This window comes from Adiantum capillus-veneris, chromosome 1 (genome assembly GCF_014529385.1).
Source record: "Adiantum capillus-veneris isolate H3 chromosome 1, ASM1452938v2, whole genome shotgun sequence".
Lineage (NCBI taxonomy): Eukaryota > Viridiplantae > Streptophyta > Polypodiopsida > Polypodiales > Pteridaceae > Adiantum > Adiantum capillus-veneris.
The window spans coordinates 190,070,164-190,093,427 of NC_140931.1; the positions used below are offsets into that span (position 1 = coordinate 190,070,164).

Below are 23,264 nucleotides of genomic sequence, written 5' to 3' on the forward strand. Positions count from 1 at the left end.
CTCTCTCTCTCTCTCTCTCTCTCTCTCTCTCTCTCTCTCTCTCTCTCTAGGCTAATAGAGTCTCATGCACTCTCCTTCTTTGTTCTCGCTTATGAGGCTACGAACTGCAGCATGCATGGTCATAGCTTTGTAGCTCTATGCATACAAGAATCTCAAATTCTAATAAGAGAGGATCTCAACCGGTAACAATCAATCCTACGCATGTTTCTTCTTATCGTGAACACTGAGACCTTTCAAAATATGTCCCATGGGGCTCCTTGCATGAGGAGGATTGGTGGAAGTCATTGTAGTGGCTACAAAGGAGCAGAGGGCACAATATTCCCTTGAGTAAACAATTGCATGTAGTATGAGGGGTCAATGCTCGTAGTATTTGGGCAGCATGGTAGCTACACGCAAGGTGCAAGCATAGATGAACATATTGCACATGTGTACTGGGCTTGAGCAACTGGGTGCTTATTTTTTATAAGGCTCTCACTTATTATATCTCTATGTGTTTTTTTTCTACTTGATAGATAACCAGTGCTTGATAGAATTTACACCTTTTATCTATTTCAGATGGAAAAACACGGTTTGATTTCTTTAGCCTGGGGAGGTCCAATAGGACTGTAGCAAGAGAAAATTGGAAAGGGGGTCGACCAACAGAGAGAGGGGGCTGATTTTTGCAAGGAATTATCACACACACACACTCACACAATCTCATGTGTGAAGCAAAGAAGACTCTCTCTCCTTCTCAAGCTTTAATGGAAAGCTTACCACCTACTCCAAGCTTCAACAACTCTTGGCTTTGTGATGCAAATCCAACCAAGAGCCAAGCTTCAATGCATGCTCATCTCCTCTACCATGCTAATTACTAAGCTAAGCTATGCTAATATGAGTGATTATGTGAGGAGATGTACATCTTTCTCGTAAGAAAACTCCTTCTTCCTCTCAATCTACTCTCATACCCCGCTAGCTCTCACCATCTTCGAATGTGTGTGAGGTCTTGGGTCTGAGACCGTGAGGGAATTGATGTTGTGTTTGATAAGTGTTTCATTAGTGCATGAAGTTTCCATCTTCATTGCACTAGCTAGTATCGAAGGAACACAGAGTGTTGCATATGGAGGATAAGCTGGGCAATATGGAAGGAGGCATATCTTGCAAGAAACACATCCACGCCTACTTGCTGTTGGTGTCTGTTGATTGAGATTATCGTAAAATATTGAAGGAGGACTCGTCTATCCACCATCTTGATCAAGATTCATGCAACATAATGGAAGACCCACTGGATGTAGTCATGTCAATGGAGGACATTTGAATAGGACCTATAGTAAACCGATTGATATAGCATAAATGCAACGAGGGGTTGGCCCAAATAGAGGGTGGGGTTGAGACCCTACATATTTTGTTAATGGTGCAATTGTGCAATATTGAGTTAGAAGGGGAGTTCAGAGATATAAGCATTTGCAGAGACACTTCAAGTTTGGAGGCAATAGAATTTGGAAAGACATCGCGGTTTCCAAGAGCTTGGATTTATTGACTTGCATAAGAAAATGGGTTGCCAAACGTGGTCATGTGTACTAGCTCAATTTCACCAATGGTGAAATTTCATTTGCCGTTGTAGCTGTATAAGACTTTAAAGGAGTGTGTGCATGGATGGCCAACTTTCAACTCGTGCTCTAGCTTTTAGATGTTGCAAGTTAGAACAGGTGTGCTTATATTGTGCAAGGCTGACATTTTGGAGGTGCACTAGGGATTCTCGCTTGTAGACAGTGGCTAGTGGCCAATGAAGCAAGTCAAACGGAGGTGTTGCTCGTATTCTATAAACCTAGAAGCTACTACAACTATAAATAGGAACGTACTACGTGCCTCATTAGCAACTTACTAGCATGAGCTTGACAAGGAATTACTAGTACAATATCCCTCTACTTTTAGCAGATATACTTCTAAATTTTCCAAAGAGTGATTAGCACTGCACTTCTTCTTGACATACATCTCTCTCTCTCTCTCTCTCTCTCTCTCTCTCTCTCTCATAGTGCAATACAATCTAGCATATTTATAAGCCAAGGGCACATTTTCCAAAGAGTGATTAGGACTTCTTTTTTACATACATGTGTGTGTGTGTGTGTGTGTGTGTGTGTGTGTGTGTGTGTGTGTGTGTGTGTAGTATGATCTCTACAAACTATAAGAGGCAAATCAAAACACACTTCAAAGAATGTCTTGTTGGCCTTCCATAGCCATACTAAGGAATAGCTTAACATAACTTGAATACTTGAACTTGACAGAAATAATTAAGATCTTTTTGCTTGTAGCTTCTATTCTAGTTATTTGTTATAAGTTGGAAATTTGATATCATGTGGGGGACATCGTAGAAGTTAAGATCGGCAGGCCTCGTGATTTTATCACTTGTTTGAGATCACATCAAATTACCAAGTATAGGAAAAATATTGAGGAATCAGGACCGAATATTCTTGCAACTGGCGCTGGATGGAATTTATTATTATTGTAGTACGTATGATTGATTATGAAGGGTTTTACGTAAGGTAAGGCTAGTGCTAGGAGAAGAGGAACTGGTAGTTGAACCAGAATTGGGTGTTGCCGAATGCGTCCAAGAGGGGGCCGGGGATGGGGGTAGTGATGGCGTTTCCGGTCACCAGCTCGTAGTCGTCCGTTCCGCCGGTGATTGGCTTGCTGCTCACCTTCCCTATCATCTCGATGCCCAGCGCCGAGAAACTACCCTTGTGTGGCACACTGGTTCCGTTCAAAATGAACGTCTCCGTTACGAACACGTTACCTCCCGTCAGTTGTGAAAACGAATAGCGCCCCTGTACCCGCCCCAGCAGCTCCGAATTCGGGTCCTTCTCCTTGTACAGCGGCATGTCGAAGCAGAATATGTCACCGAACTGCGCCGCCCCGGGCGGCACGCTCCGCTGCTCCGAACCCCCGCAGCGCACTGTGTTGTATCCCTGTGTGCTGTTGGGCCCCTGCCGGAGCAGCACGTTGTACGCCTCGAATGAGGGGATCTTGGCTTCTGCGCTCTGCAGAGATATCATTAGCAGCAGCGCCATGGCGAGCAGTAAGACGGCGGCTTTCTGGCCCCTGCACGCCATCTCTCTCTCTCTCTCTCTCTCTCTCTCTCTCTCTCTCTCTCTGTGTGTGTGTGTGTGGACGTCCTCACAAGAGCTACAACAATATTGCCGTGCAGAGATCTATACGAACTCGAAGCATGTGTTTTTAAGTCTAGAACGTCAACTGGGCGGACCATCGCCCTCGAATTCTTTTGAATTTGCATGTCAACGCTGCGCGTTTCGAACGTGTTACGTGGCCCAAAGCCCCCTCCCACTCGTTCCCCACGTATGCAGCAACACCACTTTAACAACTCATAACTCTGCAGCAACACCACTTTAACAACTCATAACCCTCCTAATAATAAACAAGGTGAGGGCTCACGAATCACGATGGCTGAAAGAGAGAGAGAGAGAGAGAGAGAGAGAGAGAGAGAGCGACAACATTCTCTAAGCAAAATTGGTAAAATTCTTCAGTTCTCTCAATTATTGGCAAACCTCTGATGATTGTCTGTCTGATTTGACTATTTAAGATAGAAGCACGTCCCCCCCTCCCCCGCAAAAAAAGAGAGAGGAAGATCGGAGAAGAGAGAAAAACAAGGTGAGGGATCACGAGGGCCTGCCCAAAATGAGATTTTTTCCATGTATTTGCAACTCTTCTTCATTAGCATGGCAGGGATGGACATATACTCGAGATGGGTATATACCACCCGCCTTAGTCGTGGGGAATGCATATTTCTTTACTTCTGTCGGCGTCATCATGTTCCTAGCAATTCAATGAGTTTTCACAACAATTTCTCACATTTCTCAGAAGGAAAATCTCTGCCAAAAGAAAGCTTGCACAACACATCATCAAAGGCATTATTCTGATTGAACTTTTGAACGTGTATTTCTCTCACAATGAAGGGATGGAAGGCATATATATAATGATAAGAGCCCGAAGTACGAGGCTTTGATTCATTACAAAGCATTGATAGATTGCTAAGCATGTGTTTTTATATCCTTTCGACTATACATTACAGGGAAGAGACCATATGCTGCAAGACACCCATGACAGATATCATCTTCATGTTCCTAAAGAATGGGGTAGGTTGAGAGTGTTCTTCACATTATTCTTGTCAAATGCTTGTCCAAACCCGACCAAATTTCATCATATTATCGTCCAATGAGGCACAAGTAATGGTTCAAATGAACCTGAAGTGTTAGCCTTGGGAACAACACCTACAAACTTTACAGTAGCCAATAGCAGCGCTATAAAACTTCACTACAAGAGGCTATTCATATTAGCGACGCTCACACAGCGACGCTTATAGCGACGCCGACTGGGCTAAAAAAATAACAGAGAGCGCCCAAAAACTCAGATCTCAGATCTGAGTTTTTCGGCGCCCTCAAGCAAGGAGCAGGTAACGTTCTCTCTCTCTCTCTCTCTCTCTCTCTCTTTCTTTTCCACACACACACACACACACACACGCACACACACACACACGAGGAGAGGAAGGAGAGCCAGGTATGCTCCTTCTGTCTCCTCACTCTCATGTTCCCTTCGCCTCTTTCTCTCTCCCTCTCTCTCTCTCTCACACACACACATACACACACACACATAGTGTTTTTGAGAGAGAGAGAGAGAGAGAGAGAGAGAGAGAGATAGTACAAACATAAACAAAAACGCACACACACATACATAAACAAAGAATGCACACACACATCGAGACAGGAAAAGAGAGAGAGAGAGAGAGCATGCATAAACAAAAAACGCACACATTGAGAGAGGAAAAGAGAGAGAGAACATGCATAACAAAAAACGCACACATTGAGAGAGGAAAAGAGAGAGAAAACATGCATAAACAAAAAAACGCACACACATTGAGAGAGAAAGAGAGAGAAACTAATTTAACGTCGTAGGAAACTAATTAAAATTAAAAGACCTAAAGATCTAGCCGACGAGGAGTTGAACTCAAGACCTATTATTCAAGAGGGAAATGGCATAACCAATCTATCATACTTGGCATGGGTGATAGAAAGGTTATACCATTTATCTCTTTTTATTGGCACACACATCCACACACGCGCACACACACAAGAAGGTATTGCTGCCTTCACTCATGGTGGGCTCCGTCGATCCAAAAGTACTGGTGAAATGTCTTCAGAAGATAGGGAAGAAGGTGGATCTTCAGGGCGGCAAGAGTCACTACATCCCCGACACAATGACCATCTAGACAACCTCTAGTCATTTACAACAACTTCAAAGTTAGTAACAAGAGCAAGAACGGTCTAAAGGGCCAATTGCTGTCGTCAGATGTGGATGGAGATGAGGCAGCGTCACCGCCGGAAGTTAACTCTCACATCTTTAGTGATGAGAATGCCAACTCTTGCCGAGTTATGTGAAAGATTATGTGTTAAATCAGTTTTAAGGTTCTTATAATCCCTATTAGTTTAGTTCTTTGTTTTTAATATAACATAATTTACATTAGATTTAGATTTATGTTATATTAGACTAGACTTAGGTTTATTTAGGTTTACCCACACACACACACACACACACACACACACACACACACACACACACACAAGAAGAAGAGAGTTTTAACGTCGTAGGAAACTATCCCAAAAGGCGTTAAAGATTAGGTTAAAGATTTACGTTTATTTAGATTTACGCTTATTTACGTTAGATCGAGTCCACGCAAGAATTACTTACGGTTTAGGGTTTAGAGTTAGACGAACAGTGAAAAGATCTACTGTGAAAAGATGTTAAGATGCTGTGAAGTGCAACAGCTAGAGAAGAGGAAAAGGGGTTTTGTCCACTACATGCAGTATCATGTAGACGTGGGTCTGTAGATTTCTTGTACCCACAAATATAGGTATTGACCAATAAAGACGAGATTATAACCCGGTGGTTCTAATCTCCGTGCACCTCTAGACCGAGGTGTGCAGGGATGGGACATGACTAGAGAATGTGAGGTAAAGAGAGAGAGAGAGAGAGAGAGAGAGAGAGAGAGAGAGAGAGAGAGAGAGAGATAAGACGAAGAATGCCAATAGAATATTAAATTTGTTGTCCATGTTATAAGATTTTTATCCTCATTATGAGTAGCGACGAGGATGTGGGACCGTCCAACCGAAACACCTATCTCTCAACGAGGGTCTTATGTCCTTGTAATCAATGCAAGCATGCTGTGCGACGGACAAGACGTGTTTCTTTGCAACACGTTCGCGAATTTGGCGAGTTCGACCCATCTATTATAGATCGAGTTGTTGCCAATTATAACTCGTCGGACTCTGACGCTGGCCAACAAGCAACAATCTTGCAACCCAATAGACGTGTTCGCAGGCGCTTTGGTCAAGCAGCATATGTGAGGCCACAAGATGTAGCCTTTGACAGCTCGGGGGATGATCATGCAGAGCACATTCCCAACGAGGCAATGTTTGAGCCCGAGATTGATGAAATGATCGAGACGATCATGGATTCAGAAAGGCTTATCTATGATGATATGAAAAGTGAAGCCGATACGCCATTGTATAATGGAGCACGTATGTCTAGATTGAAAGCACTCCTGGTTCTTCTCAACATGCAAACAAAGTTTGGATGGAGTGACACTAGCGTCACAACGCTTTTCAGGTGATCTATTACAATTAGTTTACTTTAATAAAACTCTAAATGTATAATGATCTGATAGATTTTTACACGACTGTATCGTATTTTTATGTTGTGTAGATTGCTTAAAGAGCACATACTACCAGCTGACAATGTGATGCCAGATTCCCGAGATGAAGCAAGAAAGATTTTGCGAAACTTGGGGATGGATTACAATTCTATCCACGCTTGTCCTAATGACTGCATTCTTTTCAGAGGGGAATACATAGACATGGAGAAGTGTCCGAAATGTGATTCCGAAAGATATCGAGTAGATCTCCACGGGACAAAAATTCCACAAAAGGTTTTGCGACATTTTCCTCTGCTTCCTCGCATCAAGCATTTCTTCGAATGTAAGTCCATGGCCGCCCTAGCATCATGGCATGAGGAGAATAAATCTTCGGATGGTGTGCTATGAATTCTTGCAGATTGCGCAGCCTAGAAACATATAGATGGAACATGGTCGGATTTTGCCAGGGAAACTCGAAATTTGCACTTAGGCCTGGCTATGGATGGCGTAAATCCATTTGGTCAAAGATCAACATCTTACAGTGTATGGCCTGTTGTCATCGTCAACTACAACATTCCCCCGTGGTTGACTACGAAGAAGGGGCACCTATGGCTAAGCTTGATTGTGCCAGGGAGATATAAAGTGGGGAATATGGATGTGTATCTTCCTCCACTATTGGAAGAGCTACAACAATTGCGGATTGGCATAGAGGTGGTGGATATGAGCTGACACACAGGACGACGGAATGCTTTGATCAGAGGCATTCTAATGTGGACCATGCATGACTATCCCGGGCTAACAGATTGCTTAGGTGATCTATTGACACTTCTCACTCAGACACTGTAAATCTTGTTTTCTCCCATAGTTGATCTATTATCACGTGTATACATGCAGGGCTTCAAACAAGCGGATACAGAGCATGTGTCACATGTGGACCTAGACTGAATGCACGTAGGGCGCCCTCACTGAAGAAGAAAATCAACGAAGGTCATCAAGCGTATCTTCCAGAGAATCATGTGTTACGCGACGGCTTTTTGGGAAGAGAGCCACCAAGGATGTCTGCACAAGCATGGTTAGAGAAGAAGGAGAAGTGCGATGACGGATTGCCTCTAGGGATGAAGAGACTATCTCTATGGTACGAGTTACCATACTGGCCCCGACTCATGATCAATCACTTGCTCGATCCAATGCACATATTCAAGAATGTGGGTAATCTACTATGGGACCATCTGACCGGCAAGAAAGATACTTTGGGAGCCAGAGTTGACCTTAGAAATGTGGATCGTATGGAGCAATATTGGCCGCAAACAGCGTCTGATGGATCGATAAAACTCCCTAAAGCACCATGGATTTTCACAGGAGCCCAAGAACGCAAAGTAAAAGAGACCATTCGATCTTTGCGGACCCCCACTGGCGTAATGCACTCGCTCCGAACGTGTTTTACTAAAGAAGGAAAGCTTACCGGTTTGAAGTCACACGATTGGCATAAAATGTGTCAGGTACGTTCATAGTGGACTTTAATATCATTGCATAAAATGTGGACTTTAATATCATTGCTGCACATACTTTACAGTTTATTTTACCGGTTGCCATTGAGGGATGTTTGTCTCTCGACATCCGTAACACAATCTACAAACTTGCAAAGCTGGTGCAATGGATCTCACAAAAGAAGATCAACGTAGACTCCATACCATTCGCCAAACTAAATGCTGCGGAGCTTGTGTGCATGTTTGAGAAACATTTTCCTACTACCATGCTAACTATTCAGGTGCATCTTCTTGTTCACATAGTTGATGAGGTGGAGATAGCTGGCACAATTCATTCCAGATGGATGTTCTTCTTAGAACGTTTCATGAAAACGCTTAAGGGATATGTGCGTCAAAAGGCATGTCCAGAGGGTAGCATGGCAGAAGGTTGGTTGGTATCAGAGTCCCTAGTGTACATTGGAGAGTGGCTAGGCGAACCATAGATGATGAGCGCATATCTGGGATTGTCATGTGCAATCTCGGTGTTGAGAAGAAGATGACGGAAGATCTAGAGGCTAAAATCAACCGATTTTGCATGCTTCACAATCCAGTGATGCAAAAGTGGATTTCACAATATGAGGATGCAAAGCAAGAGCGACAAAGGGCACGAATCGAGTGGAGACGGGGAAGACGACCACCGATGCACTATCCAGCAGTTCTGGAGAGCCTACCAAACTTCATGAGCTTAAGATGGTTGCACAACCAATTGAAAAGCGCACAACAATGCGGTGACGAAGTGACTGAGGAAGAGTGGGAGTACTCTCGGGGTTGCACAACCAAGGTAAGTTTGCAATGTACGACTAGCTAGTGACTTTATTTCTAAACGTTTGAACGGCCACTCATAATCTTTGTTCGTTGTAGTATAGTCATACACAGCAGCATGGTGTAAAGGTCGACATTTTAGGGTGGAACGAATCGACAAAAAGCGTTTTACTCAAGATTGTGGAATCATGGCAAAATTTGAACAGTCTAGTCGACGACGTTCCTCTGATTCAGATCCTGTGGTGGCGGAACTCACTTACTTCGGCACGCTGCAAGAGATTTTGAGGATCGATTACATAGGATTTTTTGTCGACTTGTTCGACGTGCAATGGTTCAAGATAATCATGGAGGGTCGCAACGCTACTGTACGTAGAGGAGAGTCTGGTTTTCTTGAGGTGGATTCTACTAAGAAATGGACTGACCTAAGAGACACTTTTGTACTACCCGAGCATTGTGAACAAGTAAGTATGTAAATAGTTAACATCCCCCTTTTACAAGTTATGTGTATGAAAGCTCTCATGTAAGTTATGTGGCTCTGGCAGGTAATATTTCATCCTAAAAAGTCTACATCAAACCGGTGGTACGTCATAGAGGTAGCCCCTTGTAGTGCAAGGACGTATGAAGGCTACCATGTGCCAATCACAATGGCATCAATGAAGAAGATCAGAGAAGATGCTCAATCAAAAGCCGCTACGGTGGTGCCAGATGAGCATCAAGATGCTACTACTCTATATGGGGTGCATGCAGAGGAGCTACAAAATGAAACAGAGGATATGTGTTTAAACGGAGAGCTCTATGTAGATATAGGAAGTTATGCTGAGTTATGCGAGGATGAGAGAGAGATCTCTTAAAGCCACAAATATTGTATTTGAACAATTTTGCTCCGTGTTGTAAAAGCTCTGGCTCTCTAAGTACCTTCCATGGTGTATAACGCTCTTTTCTACTCGCGCTCACATCTTTTGATTGAAAATTCTGAGTTTTCGACTTGCCTCTTCTATCACTCAATTCATTGCGTCATTGTATTTATATGCATCATTACGTCATTGTATTTAATGGTCTTTGCGTCATTGTCTACTCTATTCATTCAATATTAAGTTTAAATATTCGTGTGTTTAATGCAGGTATGGATGATGAGGAGTTTCTTTCTTCTTTGTCACCGCAGCAGAGACAGTGGTACGTGGAGCGTCATCGCTCTGGCGCATCATCGCGCGTTCCTACTCCATCCCCATCTCCGTCTCTTTCGGAGCATTCGGCGCGCTCCGAAGCTTCGGCGTCCACGAGACGAGCTTCACACTCCTCTAGACACCGGCGCTCTAGTGGTGGCGGTGGCGGTTGTTGTGGGGATTCCGCCACCGATGCCTCCACACCGCCTCGTGTTCGACGAGGCTCTTTACCCTCCCCTTCTTTGCCCGCCCCCACACCAGCAACAGCATCGCCATCTATGCCAGGTTTTGCACGGCTGACTGTTCCTAGCAGCTACACACCTCTACCTACTCCGCCAGGAGCCACCCCACTCGACACCGGTGGAGACACCTGAGGTCCGTACCCCCATCGACACGCCGCTAGAGACCTCTGCCCGGACACCCAGGTTCACGTGTCACCGGCCAGAGGGCTTGCCTTACTCCGTCGACTTCAGCGGCGGCATCATCATGGATGATGACGGCAAGAAGGTGATCTCGCGCATGCGTGGTCTTTGCTCTCAGCTGTTTAGACACTACATACTAAACAAATGGAGTGAAGTACCAAGTGATTTAAAAAACAGAGTCATCAGCATACTTCATGATGAGTTTTCCGTTCCAACACGGGATCAGCGCTTCAATGAAGACCTGATGAAGATTCGAATGCTCGAATGCTGCAAACACAAGCGTTCCGAAGTGCAAAAAGCAATCAAGCATGGGTGGAACAGGCCAGATTGGCTGGCCAAAGAAGATTGGAAGAATGTGAAGAAAGAAGCACGCGAGAATCCCGACAAGTGGAAGCAACAAAAGGATGCAGCCAGAGCGCGAGTAGAGGCAGGGAGCTCGCACCACTTGGGGAGCGGTGGATGGGCATCATTTGAGGCCGATTTTGTAAGTGTTTTCGCATTGCTCTTTATGTTCGATAGTTTAGGGTTTATGAGGTTTTTAATTCTAACATAATGAATTCTTTGTATGTTTTGACAGTGGTCGATGACAGGACGTGATCCCACACCGTACGAGCACGAGTACGCAGGCAGGAAGGGCTTAAACGCCCTGATGGACATTCTCAGTTCTCGCGGCGGCATGGTTAGTATTAGGGTGTACTCTTTTCTATTTTTTGTATTGTTTTATAAATGTCGTTATATGTTTATACTTACTGAAAGCTGTCTTATTGTCTTTTTTTGCAGAATCGAACAGATACGCCGCTTGGACGCGATGAGACGTCTGACTAGACGACGTCAGTTTAGCCGTAGCTAGATAGCATTAGTTTAGGGTTTCTCATAGCTTATGTATCATGAGACGGATTTTATACGTCTTTTTGAACCATGTATATTATTACATTTGTCACCGCAGTTCATTTTGCCAATCAATTCTTTATGCCTATGATGTTGTACAATTTTCATTATTACATTTGCCAATCAATTCATTTTGCCTATGATGTGTACAATTGTCAATTTTACGCTTGTCAATTTTGCAAACAATGCGTCTTGTGGGTGACTATTTTGGGTCTATTATCTACCCTTGCACTTTTTTTAAAAAGTGAATCAAGTACAATATGCCAAAAAAAATTTCTCTCGGGCGTCGCTATAACCGTCGCTATTTATGGCTCTGTAGCGTCGCTATAGACTTCTGTGTAAGCGTCGCTATAACCGTCTCTATGAGCGTCGCTATGAGCGTCTCTATATAGAGACGGTTATAGCGACGGTTATAGCGACGTATGTAGCAACGCATATAGCGACGCTCTCGTAGCGACGCTAGTAGCGACGGTTTTAGCGACGCCGGGGGTTATAAAAACCCAGTGTATTTCCGTCGCTAACAGCGTCACAAGAGCACACAACCTCTTGTAGTGCTTGAGGATAAGCCTCTTTCCATCTGTGTGAAAAGCTGACATTTGCTATACATGATGAATTCCAATTGGAACTTTCGTATTTACATTTTCTATACATTAACTCCAATGGAACTCTCATATTTACAAAAAATTGCTACGCCGATGATTCGGTCACCTCCCCCTCGCAACAATGCCTCTAAGGGCAGTGGATAAATCCTTATAAAACTGCAAGAAAAATCTCAATTAATCATCATAACTTAAGGTGAATCCACAATGAGCCACATGAGCACAGAAGACCAACCTTGCAGGCTTCCAATGTGTCGTCCCCAAAAATGATTCTTTTGAATTTGGCATTCTCCTTGAGTTGCAGAACAAAGACAATATCACCTGTGACAGTATCAGGCTGTTAGAAAAAACAGTTTTAGAGTTTCAGCTCCAACTGCGTCAAAGTAGATTGATAACCTTGCATATAAGGGCACCTACCGCCTCATGTGCTTCTCCCTGAAATGTGATTTTTTGCCCATGTTGCATGCCTTTCTCTACATGCACTTCCATCATTTTCTTGTCCTGTACTATTTTTTCACCTTTGCATTGTGTACACTTGTCCTTCTCACTTATAGTTTCACTTGCACCAGCACATATTGGTCAACAGTCCAATTCTTTTTCCTCGAAATTTCAAAAAGGCGTAACCCAAAAGACCATACCTGAACCTTTACAGTCAGGACAACATGCTGCATCTGTTGAATCATACCAAGGCCAAGCTGTCTTATAGAAACCTTCATACCAGACCCTTGACAGACAACACATTTCATGGAGACTCCACTTTTTGAGCCTTTCCTGCAACAAGGAATAACCATAGGCATTCTTTCACATTGAGCAAATACAAAGACCACGTAATAGTGCCAGCTGGGTACCATACCCTTTGCACTTTGGACAAAGGACATTTCTCGACAAAGATAGTTTCTTAGATGTGCCATTGTACAAGCCCTCAAGAGAGACCTTTAGAGGGTGGACATCATCCTCTCCACGCCTTTGACGTCTATTGCCTCGGCTGCTACCACATACTCAAGAGTCAATACAATTTGGTAGCCCATTTACAAATTTATAACAACTCATCGTACTAGCTACAATAATTCATATTAAAAAGTACGTAGCATTAAAATTAAACTCAAACAATTCTTGGCACTACTTCACATCCTTCTAATTGTAGAATTGCTTGCACAAACCTCCAAAAGGATTGGCACCACCAAAGAAGCACTACAAGAGGCTATTCATATTAGCGACGCTCACACAGCGACGCTCAAAAAAAAAAATCCCGGCGTCGCTATGAGCGTCGCTATAAGCGTCGCTATGAGCGTCGCAAATTTACAAGTAAATTTGCGACGCTCATAGCGACGCTTATAGCGACGCTGACAGGGCTAAAAAAATAACAGAGAGCGCCCAAAAACTCAGATCTCAGATCTGAGTTTTTCGGCGCCCTCAAGCAAGGAGCAGGTAACGCTCTCCCTCTCTCTCTCTCTCTCTCTCTCTCTCTCTTTCTTCTCCACACACACACACACACACACACGAGGAGAGGAAGGAGAGCCAGGTATGCTCCTTCCCTCTCCTCACTCTCATGTTCCCTTCCCCTCTTTCTCTGTCCCTCTCTCTCTCTCACACACACACACACATACACACACACATAGTGTTTTTGAGAGAGAGAGAGAGAGAGAGAGAGAGAGAGAGAGAGAGAGAGAGAGAGAGTACAAACATAAACAAAAACGCACACACACATACATAAACAAAGAATGCACACACACATTGAGAGAGGAAAAGAGAGAGAGAGCATGCATAAACAAAAAACGCACACATTGAGAGAGGAAAAGAGAGAGAGAACATGCATAAACAAAAAACACACACATTGAGAGAGGAAAAGAGAGAGAAAACATGCATAAACAAAAAAACGCACACACATTGAGAGAGAAAGAGAGAGAAACTAATTTAACGTCGCAGGAAACTAATTAAAATTAAAAGACCTAAAGATCTAGCCGACGAGGAGTTGAACTCAAGACCTATTATTCAAGAGGGAAATGGCATAACCAACCTATCATACTTGGCATGGGTGATAGAAAGGTTATACCATTTATCTCTTTTTATTGGCACACACATCCACACACGCGCACACACACAAGAAGAAGAGAGTTATAACGTCGTAGGAAACTATCCTAAAAGACGTTAAAGATTAGGTTAGATGCAGACTTACGTTAAATTAGATTTAGGTTTATTTAAGTTAAATTAGATTAGATTTAGGTTTATTTTTAATTAGATTTATGTTTATTTACGCTAGATTTAGATTTACGTTATATTAGATTAGATTTAGGTCTCCATAGACTGCGATGCCTGCATGAAGCGGGTGAAGATAGCCCTCAAAGGAATATAGGGTATTGCTGCCTTCACTAATGGTGGGCTCCGTCGATCCAAAAGTACTGGTGAAATGTCTTCAGAAGATAGGGAAGAATTACTTACGATTTAGGGTTTAGAGTTAGACGAACAGTGAAGGATCTACTGTGAAAAGATGTTAAGATGCTGTGAAGTGCAACAGCTAGAGAAGAGGCAAAGGGGTTTTGTCCACTACATGCAGTATCATGTAGACGTGGGTCTGTAGATTTCTTGTACCCACAAATATAGGTATTGACCAATAAAGACAAGATTATAACCCGGTGGTTCTAATCTCCGTGCACCTCCAGACCGAGGTGTGCGGGGATTGGACATGACTAGAGAATGTGAGGTAGAGAGAGAGAGAGAGAGAGAGAGAGAGAGAGAGAGAGAGAGAGAGAGAGAGAGATAAGACGAAGAATGCCAATAGAATATTAAATTTGTTGTCCAGGTTATAAGATTTTTATCCTCATTATGAGTAGTACTGACGAGGATGTGGGACCGTCCAACCGAAACACCTATCTCTCAACGAGGGTCTTATGTCCTTCTAATCAATGCAAGCATGCTGTGCAACGGACAAGACGTGTTTCTTTGCAGCACGTTCGCGAATTTGGCGAGTTCGATCCATCTATTATAGATCGAGTTGTTGCCAATTATAACTCGTCGGACTCTCACGCTGGCCAACAAGCAACAATCTTGCAACCCAATAGACGTGTTCGCAGGCGCTTTGGTCAAGCAGCATATGTGAGGCCACAAGATGTAGCCTCTGACAGCTCGGGGGATAATCATGCAGAGCACATTCCCAACGAGGCAATGTTTGAGCCCAAGATTGATGAAATGATCGAGACGATCATGGATTCAGAAAGGCTTATCTATGATGATATGAAAAGTGAAGCCGATACGCCATTGTATAATGGAGCACGTATGTCTAGATTGAAAGCACTCCTGGTTCTTCTCAACATGCAGGCAAAGTTTGGATGGAGTGATACTAGCGTCACAGCGCTTTTCAGGTGATCTATTACAATTAGTTTACTTTAATAAAACTCTAAATGTCTGATGATCTGATAGATTTTTACACGACTGTATCGTATTTTTATGTTGTGTAGAATGCTTAAAGAGCACATACTACCAGCTGACAATGTGATGCCAGATTCCCGAGATGAAGCAAGAAAGATTTTGCGAAACTTGGGGATGGATTACAATTCTATCCACGCTTGTCCTAATGACTGCATTCTTTTCAGAGGGGAATACATAGATATGGAGAAGTGTCCGAAATGTGATTCCGAAAGATATCGAGTAGATCTCCACCGGACAAAAATTCCACAAAAGGTTTTGCTACATTTTCCTTTGCTTCCTCACATCAAGCATTTCTTCGAATATAAGTCCATGGCCGCCCTAGCATCATGGCATGAGGAGAATAAATCTTCGGATGGTGTGCTACGAATTCCCGCAGATTGTGCAGCCTGGAAACATATAGATGGAACATGGTCGGATTTTGCCAGGGAAGCTCGAAATTTGCGCTTAGGCCTGGCTATGGATGGCGTAAATCCATTTGGTCAAAGATCAACATCTTACAGTGTATGGCCCGTTGTCATCGTCAACTACAACATTCCCCCGTGGTTGACTACGAAGAAGGGGCACCTATGGCTAAGCTTGATTGTGCCAGGGCGATATAAAGTGGGGAATATAGATGTGTATCTTCGTCCACTATTGGAAGAGCTACAACAATTGTGGATTGGCATAGAGGTGGTGGATATGAGCCGACACACAGGACAACGGAATGCTTTGATCAGAGGCATTCTAATGTGGACCATGCATGACTATCCCGGTCTAACAGATTGCTCAGGTGATCTATTGACACTTCTCACTCAGACACTGTAAATCTTGTTTTTTCCCATAGTTGATCTATTATCATGTGTATACATGCAGGGCTTCAAACAAGTGGATACAGAGCATGTGTCACATGTGGACCTAGACTGAATGCACGTAGGGTGCCCTCACTGAAGAAGAAAATCTACGAAGGTCATCAAGCGTATCTTCCAGAGAATCATGTGTTACGCGACGGCTTTTTGGGAAGAGAGCCACCAAGGATGTCTGCACAAGCATGGTTAGAGCAGAAGGAGATGTGCGATGACGGATTGCCTCTAGGGATGAAGAGACTATCTCTATGGTACGAGTTACCATACTGGCCCCGACTCATGATCAATCACTTGCTCGATCCAATGCACATATTCAAGAATGTGGGTAATCTACTATGGGACCATCTGACCGGCAAGAAAGATACTTTGGGAGCCAGAGTTGACCTTAGAAATGTGGATCGTATGGAGCAATATTGGCCGCAAACAGCGTCTGATGGATCGATAAAACTCCCTAAAGCACCATGGATTTTCACAGGAGCCCAAGAACGCAAAGTAAAAGAGACCATTCGATCTTTGCGGACCCCCACTGGCGTAATGCAGTCGCTCCGAACGTGTTTTACTAAAGAAGGAAAGCTTACCGGTTTGAAGTCACACGATTGGCATAAAATGTGTCAGGTACGTTCATAGTGGACTTTAATATCATTGCATAAAATGTGGACTTTAATATCATTGCTGCACATACTTTACAGTTTATTTTACCGGTTGCCATTGAGGGATGTTTGTCTCTCAACATCCATAACACAATCTACAAACTTGCAAAGCTGGTGCAATGGATCTCACAAAAGGAGATCACCGTAGACTCCATACCATTCGCCAAACTAAATGCTGCGGAGCTTGTGTGCATGTTTGAGAAACATTTTCCTACTACCATGCTAACCATTCAGGTGCATCTTCTTGTTCACATAGTTGATGAGGTGGAAATAGCTGGCACAGTTCATTCCAGATGGATGTTCTTCTTAGAACGTTTCATGAAAACGCTTAAGGGATATGGGCGTCAAAAGGCACGTCCAGAGGGTAGCATGGCAGAAGGTTGGTTGGTATCAGAGTCCCTAGTGTACATTGGAGAGTGGCTAGGCGAACCATAGATGATGAGCGCATATCTGGGATTGTCATGTGCAATCTCGGTGTTGAGAAGAAGATGACGGAAGATCTAGAGGCTAAAATCAACCGATTTTGCATGCTTCACAATCCAGTGATGCAAAAGTGGATTTCACAATATGAGGATGCAAAGCAAGAGCGACAAAGGGCACGAATCGAGTGGAGACGGGGAAGACGACCACCGATGCACTATCCAGCAGTTCTGGAGAGCCTACCAAACTTCATGAGCTTAAGATGGTTGCACAACCAATTGAAAAGCGCACAACAATGCGGTGTCGAAGTGACTGACGAAGAGTGGGAGTACTCTCGGGGTTGCGCGACCAAGGTAAGTTTGCAATGTATGACTAGCTAGTGACTTTATTTCTAAACGTTTGAACGGCCACTCATAATCTTTGTTCGTTGTAGTATAAGTCATACACAACAGCATGGTGTAAAGGTCGACATTTTAGGGTGGAACGAATCGACAAAAAGCGTTTTACTCAAGATTGTGGAATCATGGCAAAATTTGAACAGCCTAGTCGACGACGTTCCTCTGATGCAAATCCTGTGGTGGCGGAACTCACTTACTTCGGCACGCTGCAAGAGATTTTGAGGATCGATTACATAGGATTTTTTGTCGACTTGTTCGACGTGCAATGGTTCAAGATAATCATGGAGGGTCACAACGCTACTGTACGTAGAGGAGAGTCTGGTTTTCTTGAGGTGGATTCTACTAAGAAATGGACTGACCTAAGAGACACTTTTGTACTACCCGAGCATTGTGAACAAGTAAGTATGTAAATAGTTAACATCCCCCTTTTACAAGTTATGTGTATGAAAGCTCTCATGTAAGTTATGTGGCTCTGGCAGGTAATATTTCATCCTAAAAAGTCTACATCAAACTGGTGGTACCTCATAGAGGTGGCCCCTCGTCGTGCAAGGACGTATGAAGGCTACCATCGGCCAATCACAATGGCATCAATGGAGAAGATCAGAGAAGATGCTCAATCAAAAGCCGCTGCGGTGGTGCCAGACGAGCATCAAGATGCTACTACTCTATATGGGGTGCATGCAGAGGAGCTACAAAATGAAACAGAGGATATGTGTTTAAACGGAGAGCTCTATGTAGATATAGGAAGTTATGCTGAGTTATGCGAGGATGAGAGAGAGATCTCTTAAAGCCACAAATATTGTATTTGAACAATTTTGCTCCGTGTTGTAAAAGCTCTGGCTCTCTAAGTACCTTCCATGGTGTATAACTCTCTTTTCTACTCGCGCTCACATCTTTTGATTGAAAATTCTGAGTTTTCGACTTGCCTCTTCTATCACTCAATTCATTGCGTCATTGTATTTATATGCATCATTACGTCATTGTATTTAATGGTCTTTGCGTCATTGTCTACTCTAGTCATTCAATATTAAGTTTAAATATTCGTGTGTTTAATGCAGGTATGGATGATGAGGAGTTTCTTTCTTCTTTGTCACCGCAGCAGAGACAGTGGTACGTGGAGCGTCATCGCTCTGGCGCATCATCGCGCGTTCCTACTCCATCCGCATCTCCCTCTCTTTCGGAGCATTCGGCGCGCTCCGAAGCTTCGGCGTCCACGAGACGAGCTTCACACTCGTCTAGACACCGGCGCTCTAGTGGTGGCGGTGGCGGTGGCGGTTGTTGTGGGGATTCCGCCACCAATGCCTCCACACCACCTCGTGTTCGACGAGGCTCTTTACCCTCCCCTTCTTTGCCCACCCCCACACCAGCCACAGCATCGCCATCTACGCCAGGTTTTGCACGAATGACTATTCCTAGCAGCTACACACCTCTACCGACTCCGCCAGGAGCCACCCCACTCAACACTCCTCGCTTTGGGGCCCAGACGCCAGTGGAGACACCTGGACGTTCGTACCCCCATCGACACGCCGCTAGAGACCCCTTCCCGGACACCCAGGTTCACGCGTCACCGGCCAGAGGGCTTGCCTTACTCCGTCGACTTCAGCGGCGGCATCATCATGGATGATGACAGCAAGAAGGTGATCTCGCGCATGCGTGGTCTTTGCTCTCAGCTGTTTAGACACTACATACTAAACAAATGGAGTGAAGTACCAAGTGATTTAAAAAACAGAGTCATCAGTATACTTCATGATGAGTTTCCCACGGGATCAGCGCTTCAATGAAGACCTGATGAAGATTCGAATGCACGAATACTGCAAACACAAGCGTTCCAAAGTGCAGAAAGCAATCAAGCATGGGTGGAACAGGCCAGATTGGCTGGCCAAAGAAGATTGGAAGAATGCGAAGAAAGCAGCGCGCGAGAATCCCGACAAGTGGAAGCAACAAAAGGATGCAGCCAGAGCGCGAGTAGAGGCAGGGAGCTCGCACCACTGGGGGAGTGGTGGATGGGCATCGTTTGAGGCCGATTTTGTAAGTGTTTTTGCATTGCTCTTTATGTTCGATAGTTTAGGGTTTATGAGGTTTTTAATTCTAACATAATGAATTCTTTGTATGTTTTGACAGTGGTCGATGACAGGACGTGATCCCACATCGTACGAGCGCGAGTACGCAGGCAGGAAGGGCTTAAACGCCCTGATGGACATTCTCAGTTCTCGCGGCGGCATGGTTAGTATTAGGGTTTACTCTTTTCTATTTTTTGTATTGTTTTATAAATGTCGTTATATGTTTATACATACTGAAAGCTGTCTTATTGCCTTTTTTTGCAGAATCCGACAGATACGCCGCTTGGACGCGATGAGACGTCTGACTAGACGATGTCAGTTTAGCCGTAGCTAGATAGCATTAGTTTAGGGTTTCTCATAGCTTATGTATCATGAGACGGATTTTATACGTCTTTTTGAACCATGTATATTATTACATTTGTCACCGCAGTTCATTTTGCCAATCAATTCTTTATGCCTATGATGTTGTACAATTGTCATTATTACATTTGCCAATCAATTCATTTTGCCTATGATGTGTACAATTGTCAATTTTACGCTTGTCAATTTTGCAAACAATGCGTCTTGTGGGTGACTATTTTGGGTCTATTATCTACCCTTGCACTTTTTTTAAAAAGTGAATCAAGTACAATATGGTTGATGGGTGGCAGGGCATTCAATGCCCTGTCACCAAAAAAAAATTCTCTCGGGCGTCGCTATAATCGTCGCTATTTATGGCTCTGGAGCGTCGCTATAGACTTCTGTGTAAACGTCGCTATCACCGTCGCTATGACCGTGGCTATGAGCATCTCTATATAGCGACGCTCATAGCGACCGTCATAGCGACGGTGATAGCGACGCCTATAGCGACGCTCTCGTAGCGACGCTATTAGCGACAGTTTTAGCGACGCTGGGGGTTATAAAAACCCAGTGTATTTTCGTCGCTAACAGCGTCACAAGAGCACACAACCTCTTGTAGTGAAGGACTCTAAAATGTCAAAAGGATTGTGGCCACATCCTCCACCCATTCCCTCCTTAAGTGCATCCTCACCATACTGGTCATATATTTCTCTTTTCTCTGGATCACTTAGCACCTCATAGGCTTGTGCATGCTCCTTGAACTGAACGACAAAACGAGTTCACTAATGCAACAATAAGCAAGGTACACTCATGAGAAATCCAAAGGAAAAGGTAATAGTCTCTCTCTCTTTCTCTCATGTAGGTCCGCACCATGATCTCTCTCTCTCTCTCTCTCTCTCTCTCTCTCTCTCTCTCTCTCTCTCTCTTTTGAGAAACAAAAAAAATATATAAAATTGACATTACAAGGTCTTCAACCTAATGCAGACTGAAGAGATGACTAGCCATTTTTGCGTCCAGATAAGCCACAACAAGACACGGAACACCATATCAACAAAACCTGCAAAACAACAGCCATTCCTGCATGCTGCTTGAACTCCGGGAGGACTATCAAAACATTCAGTTCCGAATCTGATTACACTCAATCCGTAGGAGATACATTAGCTCTAAAGAGAAGCACTTTCCTGTTAACACTTGACTTCCTTCAAGGAGTGGAAGTACAGGAAAGTGGGATCAGTTGCCCCATCCTTATAGTATGCAAACACAATAGAAGAATCTTCCTTCATTGTACAACAAGAGGATAAGGAGGGTCTAGCCCAAATGCAATTGGCAGCTCGTGAGTAGAATAGAGGAAAGTGATACCTGTAGGGGGATACCAAGGAGAAGACAACATTGTTGCAGGGGCTTGACAACGCTCTAATGCAAGAACCAAGGCTGCATGCTAAAAGAGGCCATGAGCAGTGATAGACGCTGAGAGCACCCAAATTGGGGGAACAAGGATGCCTCTCTACAGGTTCAAGTGGGATCATCTCTTATCAAAATGTAAAAGAGCACATCAGCCTGGTGTTTATGAATTACGTATGCAGATGTACGTACGTGGTATGGCCTTTGTCAAGTATGGTTGGTGAGTGTTGTCATATCATACCATGTGATCGATTTGCCCTTGTGGAGCTTGGGGTGGACCTTATCTTGTAAATCCCCATGGCCAAGAGCCCCTACAAAGAACTGCAAGTCTTTCAGCATGCTCAAAAGCCATTTCACAGCAGCCTCAACATTCTTCTTGAAATTGTCTTTCTGATCATCGGGTATCACCTCAGTCAAGTTCTTGATGTACTTCTTAATGAATGCTAGGAAAGTTTTTTTGTCGAAGGATGGTTGCTCTTGAAGCCTAAAGGTATCAACAATATCCACGACTTTGATGGCTTCGTCGCTCACACTTCACCCCCCTTAGCAGAGGGATTTGCATCGATGTCTACATCAACAACACCTTTTACAACCCACTTTCCCTCTAGCTCCCACAAGATCCCATTCTGGATCTTCTTGTAAGGAAAGGAGTCGGAGAGGAGCTCATCACCTGAGAGCAGATGTTGATAGACAAGCATGGTTGCAGACGAAGAGACGACTATCTATGGGAAACTGGGATTGCAACCGCAGCGACAAGAGCTGCTCCTCTCCGGTGAAAAATCAGGAGGAAGTGCGATCCAAAGAGATGATCTCTCTCTCTCTCTCTCTCTCTCTCTCTCTCTCTCTCTCTCTCTCTCTCTCTCTCTCTCTCTCTCTCTCTCTCTCTCTCTCTCTCTCTCTCTCTCTCTCTCTCTCTCTTTCTCTTTGAGGCAATCGAGGGTTTGTAGAGGAAGGTAAGGAGGAAGGTACACATCCACATCACTACATAGTCTCTCTCTCTCTCTCTCTCTCTCTCTCTCTCTCTCTCTCTCTCTCTCTCTCTCTCTCTCTCTCTCTCTCTCTCTCTCTCTCTCTCTCACACACACACACACACACACACACACACACACACACACACAAGCAATCGAGGATCTGCAGGTGCTGACCAGCCCGTCTTCTGCGTTCCACCTTGCGACTCCCCAAGCATATTTTCGCACGCCTTCTCACCTCAAAAAGTGTTGGCCGTCCACGTGGACGCCATCTGTGAAAGGACGCCTTAGCTAGCCCAACACTAAGGCCTTTCTTTAGCAGGCCAAAAAGTATCTTTCTATATTACAAGGACGATAAGCAGTGAGCACCCTAAGAATACTAAGACACATTGAGTAGAACATTAGAAGAGTATTTTTGGCCTGCTAAAGCCTTAGTGTTGGGCTCTCTTGGGCGTCCTACAACCTATGGCGTCCACGTGGAGGTTGAGCCTTAAAGGCTTAGGAGGGAATCCAGGACTGGACGGACTCGGCGACTGCAGTCGATGGGCTATAGGCGTGCGACAGTAGGAGACTAGGAGTCCCTATAGACAGTCGTCTTCTGCAAGATGTGCAAGCCGTCGAGCCCGTCAATAAATGCAGTCAAGAAGTCTCAGCCCTGCAAGCAGAATTTGGCACGGCATCGCGTGGGAGATATGCGGAAAGGGAGAAAGGTACTGGGCCT

The 23,264-nt window shown here is 44.2% G+C and overlaps 1 protein-coding gene and 2 pseudogenes across 1 annotated transcript; all 3 read right to left on the reverse strand.

Annotated features, from left to right (window-relative positions):
* Window positions 1-2,262: 2,262 nt before the first annotated feature.
* LOC147466206 (dirigent protein 5-like) lies at window positions 2,263-3,193 on the reverse strand. The gene has a single exon (XM_086513477.1). The coding sequence runs from the start codon at window positions 3,084-3,086 to the stop codon at window positions 2,532-2,534; it is 555 nt and encodes a 184-aa protein (XP_086369603.1). The 5' UTR covers window positions 3,087-3,193; the 3' UTR covers window positions 2,263-2,531.
* Window positions 3,194-12,083: 8,890 nt separating this feature from the next.
* On the reverse strand, window positions 12,084-21,417 carry LOC147466207 (dnaJ protein homolog; annotated as a pseudogene).
* Window positions 21,418-21,782: 365 nt separating this feature from the next.
* Window positions 21,783-22,283, reverse strand: LOC147466208 (translationally-controlled tumor protein homolog pseudogene; annotated as a pseudogene).
* Between the last annotated feature and the right edge of the window lie 981 nt (window positions 22,284-23,264).